This window comes from Pygoscelis adeliae, unplaced genomic scaffold, assembly GCF_000699105.1.
Source record: "Pygoscelis adeliae isolate BGI_AS28 unplaced genomic scaffold, ASM69910v1 Scaffold57, whole genome shotgun sequence".
Lineage (NCBI taxonomy): Eukaryota > Metazoa > Chordata > Aves > Sphenisciformes > Spheniscidae > Pygoscelis > Pygoscelis adeliae.
This window is the reverse complement of record NW_008825615.1, coordinates 15,109,790-15,115,081: the sequence shown is the minus strand read 5'-3', so window position 1 is coordinate 15,115,081 and position 5,292 is coordinate 15,109,790. Positions and strand designations below refer to the sequence as shown.

The 5,292-nt window shown below is 37.6% G+C and overlaps 1 protein-coding gene across 2 annotated transcripts in view; it reads left to right on the top strand.

Moving 5' to 3' along the window:
• The first annotated feature begins 2,813 nt into the window (after positions 1-2,813).
• The window catches only part of TINAG (tubulointerstitial nephritis antigen), a 67,113-nt gene continuing 64,634 nt past the window's right edge, over positions 2,814-5,292 (top strand). For both annotated transcript variants that reach the window (XR_663993.1, XM_009333180.1), the window contains exon 1: positions 2,814-3,183. Coding sequence is in view for 1 of the 2 variants with exons in the window: in XM_009333180.1 (XP_009331455.1) it covers positions 2,814-3,183 (370 nt within the window). In the remaining variant the exon portion in view is untranslated. The remainder of the gene's footprint in view (positions 3,184-5,292) is intronic.

Sequence of the window (5,292 nt, the reverse complement as noted above, 5' to 3'; positions counted from 1 at the left end):
ATTATTATCATTTTATTTCAATTATTAAACTGTTTTTGTCTCAACCCACAAGTTTTTCTCACTTGTGCTCTTCCACTTCTCTCCCCCATCCCACCGGGTGGGGGGGAGTGAGCGAGTGGCTGCGTGGTGCTCAGTTGCCAGCTGAGGTTAAACCACAACAAGCACCCAGAGCCTCACTGGCCAGTGCTATCGCCTGTACTCTGAAGGTGATTAGAAATGAGATTTGATGGTGTCTAATAGGCCCACTCAGACAAATCAGGGACACTTTTGAAAGAAAGGCTGTGGAATAATCCTGCTCCAGCTTTAAAGAGATTCTTGGACATTTTAAACTGGCTTTTATCTGTTACTCCACCAAGTGTTCAGTGATATAAATATTTCCTGCCAAATGTGTGGTGTTTTTTGAAGCTCAAGGGTAGACATCAGGTAGAGCTGAAACAGTTACAAGTCAGATATTTTTGTACTTAATTGTACTGAATAGTTACAGGTAAGTCAACAAGTGCTTTCATACAGTGAACATAAAGCTACTTTTGCTTACAAAGGAAACTGCTGAAATAAAAATATTTGCTGAACCACAACAGAATAGATGTGTGTTTTTTTTTTTTTTTACTTTTGAACACATGCCAATAAATGGGAATTGGATTTTATCAAGCATCAGCATAGTTTCTTGTGTCACAAACCAAAGCTGTTTAGAAGCACAAGTTACATTTTCACATCCCTTTAAAAGAAACCTCATTCCTGTGTAAACTAGCTCACGTCATTTCCAAGCAAATCCCTTGCCTCTGGTTTATCATCAGCAAGACTTTAAAGTTGAAAATTTAAAAAAAACCACCAAACAAAACCAAATGAAACCAGAGGTCTGTAACTTAAAGCACAGATATGCCTGTTCACTTAATCTGACTGGCTGATAACATTTATCACATATGGTAGCTTTTTTTTCTTTCTTATGCTTCCAGAGCAAGGAGATAACTTTGTAAAACTATTTCCAAGGATGTGTAATAACAAAGGAGATTTGCATTTTGCTAGTGTTAGTGCAAATCAGGAGCCATTCTCTTGGAATTGATGGAGTCGCATAGACATAAGGAAAAGAACTGGATTATAATTTCCAGTGAGCACTTCACTTGAGTTTCCATGAACATGTCTTTTCTCATTTTCCTCACGTTATATCTGATGCATTATAGCAGTCAGTGACAGACTTAACGTTGTCCAGATTTTTATCTCATAAACAAAACTTAATAAAAAACCACAGAGCAAATTTGAAGGCTAAGATTTATGTCGTATTATGTGATGTACAGTGATTGCATGTTGCTGACCTTGGCCTTTCTATTAACTTCCACACAGAAGATTGCTTGCAACAGAGCAAAATAAAAATCGTGTGGTCTGATGCAATTTTCCCTCATCCACAGTTCTTCAGCTGTGGTGGAGACAAGTGTGGGAGGCAGGTCCAATAAAAGCACTGCTAGCAAGAGACTGTATTAAAGACTTGAACATTCGGATTACGAGCCCATATATGTATAAACACACACACATATTCCCTCTTAATGTCTCTGCCATTCATGGCAATGCAGCCAAACCAGCTGTGCTGCCAGCTGTGCTTTCAAAAGTAGTGCCCTTTGATGCTATGGCTTCCTGCAGCACTGAAAAGCCCAGTTGAGTTCACAAAGGGAAAGATTCCCTTCATTCCCTAGAAAACAGTCTGCCATTAACTTCCCCAGGTTCCTCTCATTTACTACAAAATGGAGATGGAATGATGACTGGTTTTTACCCCTGCTTGTTCAACTCTGGAGACTTAAATTTTCTTGTAGCTGTTCAGATTTCAAACTACGATATTTTTTGCAATTTAGCCTTATGTGCTACCTCTGCTAGGAACTTCAAAGTTCTTTGCTGCTTTTTTCTGATTTTTTTTTAAAGTTTTGGCAACAGTACCGTGCATATTTCTTTAGGTCTGCTGTTGAAAAACCTGGAGATCATAGATCAAGTTGTAAAGGCTGTTTGACACATATTTTGATATCTGCCCTGTTTTTCTTTTTAGTTTTATTAATATAGCCATTTCCTTTTTAAATAGGAATGAGCACTCATCAGTGGGTATTTATTATGCTATTTACAGCGATTACCAAGTTCATTTTGACTAAAGAAATGCAAACCTTAAAAGAATATCTTTGGGTAATAGTTTATACTGAATATCACCTGACTTTTTTTTTAATTTGCCCACAGTAAAACAGTGCAAAATTAAGCATATAAAGCTAAGCTAGATAATTGGAAACAAGATTGAAACCGGGGATGCAGGATAAGTTTACTGCAGTGGTATAGCTCTGCATATCAGAAAAGAAAATGTAGATGAAATACAATCTAAGTATAGTTTCCAATCATATGGATAACGTATTAGTTACAGGTAAATGAAGCTTGAAAGAAAGAGAGCTTCCTTTGACACCATGTACTCATTCCACATATTGTTTTGATTTTAGAAGTTAAAAGTATAGAACTAAAATATTGGACCATGTATATTCTGTATATTCTGAAAGCTTTACTATAAACTTTCTCATTTGCAAAAGAATGCACCCAACGTTTCATAATGATGAATACATAGTTGTGACTCTGTTTCCAGTATCTCTGTATCTTGGGCAAATAAATCAGTTTACAACATGCCTGACTAATAATTAACGCATACAGAGCCTTCCTAGAAAACCATAGTCTGCAGCTTTCTGTTTAGATTTCTTTCTGAATACTAACTAAAGGTATTACATCTACAGTAAATGGACATTTACCGATAAAGTGAAGCACAGAGAGCCTTAAAAAAGGCTGCTAGAGGCAGAAGAATGTGGCTTAAAAGTCAGATTTTGCTCTTATATTGCATTGCAAGTGAAGTTTGGATGGCAAAGCAGCTTGACTCTAGAAGAAATATCCCCCGAGGACTTTACTCTGTTGAAGACGGTGGTTCTGCAAAGTGGAACAGGCTAAAAAGGAGTTTGTATCAGGGAAGGTCCTGCAGGATACGAGGCTGCTGCACAGGAAGAGATGATGACTGCAGCTTTAACATCGTCTCCAAAGCAGCTATATGTTACTGTGACCAGTTCTGTGCCTCAGGTTCTCCTGGCCCTGTAGACTGTTGTGCTGACTACTGGGAAGTCTGTGACAACCCTGTTGAGCCCACCAGGTCAGATGAGCCTTGGCCACCTCCAACATCGGGTACGTATAGAGAAAATGCTCAGTTGGCATCACAATAAAAATATACTTGGAAGCAAAATTACTGATTAATTAGTATATATAGTGTATACATCCTAAAAATGTGATTAAGACATAGTGGACAAAGACACTGAGTATGAAACTGGAGTAAGAATTATGCTCGCTGTTATTTTTTTGTCTGTAGGGACAGATTTTTTTCAGCATTGGTTAGATCATATTTCTGTTGGACAAAAACTCTGTTTTACCTGCAACTTCTCAGAGATAACCTCATTGGATCAAAATTAGTGTGATCTCATCAACTTCAATAGATCTTCACAGATCAACATAAGATGAACAGCAACCTCTAAATTTTTGTATCCATCAGCACTAACAAATCATCAAGAAAATTGAGCATTATCCTGAATGATACTGTTATGAAGTATTCTGCAATGGTTTTGATCTAGCATAGCTTTCCTGTGGGACACCATTTTTCCTGCAACAGCTCAGGTGCCGAAGTAGGTGAAGGAATGTGGTTAGAACAAGGATTTCTGGCATATTTTATTTTCTTACAAGTTAGTTTGTAGTGGAAGTTCCTCCAGGACTAATCTAAACTCAGTCTATTTTTTTAGAACTAGAGATTGCAAAGAAAGGATCTACAAACAGCTGGTCCTCCCTTGGTTCCTGCATGGGCCAAATCTCTCCTGGTGAGAAAAGTTTAGAACAGTGGATTTTAAGACTATGTACCTTCTTACTGTTGGTAGACCAAATCTGGCTGAAAATGTGGAGACTGTACCAAACTTTCAAAAGCCTAAAATCAACAAAAATGCCGCCACAACTTTTTAAAACTAACTGTTTCTTTGCAATAACCCTGCTGCTTGCATTCCAGCACTCAGACCGCAAGCTCTTTAGGAGGCTATGCTCTTAAGCCAGGCATGCAGCCAAAATCTGATAAGTAGGAGTGCCAGAAATGCTGTAAAACAAATTTGATTTTCCAAAGTGTTTCTAATCATCTAAAAGAATGTTCTATGTTTTATGTAAATAAAGACATTTGTTTCATATTTATTTGGTGCAGTGGTGTATATTATTTTCAACAGATCAGGGGGTTGTTGTCGTAAGCTCTACATAAACATTTAGCAATGTTTCCGCTCCAGAGCTGACAGCCTGCAGGCCTAGTTTGGCAAACTGTTTCATGGAAACGAATGTCTACAAAACCTGCAGCAGTTTGCCAGGTGGGTCCTGCCATAGGTCTACCTCTAAGAGGTAAAAGTGTAACAGAAGGTTTAGATAAGGGAATAGGTGAGGGGTAATATTTTTACTGCCTTTCTTAATTCAATTTTTTGCTTGTGTGTTCACTGTTTTGTAACTCCTGGACTGTACATGCCTGCCAGAGGTAGCAATTATATTTAGTCTATTCAAGCACCTGTATTTGTCCTATAGGTGAGCTTGTATCTTTTTTTTATATATCTCATCTCAAAACAAGGTCCTGTTTTTCTAATCCTTAAAGTGCTTCATTGACAGAAAGTCTGCAGCATTTTTTAATCTATTTATTGGAGATTTGTTATACAAGTAATTTAAAGGGTAAAAGGAGAATAACAAAGCAGCCAAAATACAGCAGGAAAAAAATACAGCTTTAAAGGAACTTTCTAGAACTGAAATGTCTGAGGAACAGGGAAGAGAGAATGAAATCGGAAGAAAAAAATGGGGAAAAGCAAAAGACTGAATATCTGAAGATTAAGCAACCTATGAAGCATTTTTAGAAATTACTTAAGTATATTAGCTGACTTTTAGTAACTGACACTACACTTCTGCCTTTGGCTAAGAATTATTTAAGCACTAGAAGACCACATATGCCAAAGTACTTTTCACCTGGCAGATTTTGATCTTTTGGTTGCCTGTGGTTTTGCTCTCAGTGCTTCCTGAGTCATATAACTTTAAATAAAGCAATAAACTGAAGTGCTTTACATGGGCTGGTGACCTGGTTTCAGCAGGGATAGAGTTAATTTCCTTCCTAGTAGCTGGTACAGTGCTGTGGTTTGGATTTAGGATGAGAACAATGTTGATAACACACCGATGTTTTAGTTGTTGCTGAGTAGTGCTTACACTAGTCAAGGACTTTTCAGCTTCCCATGCTCT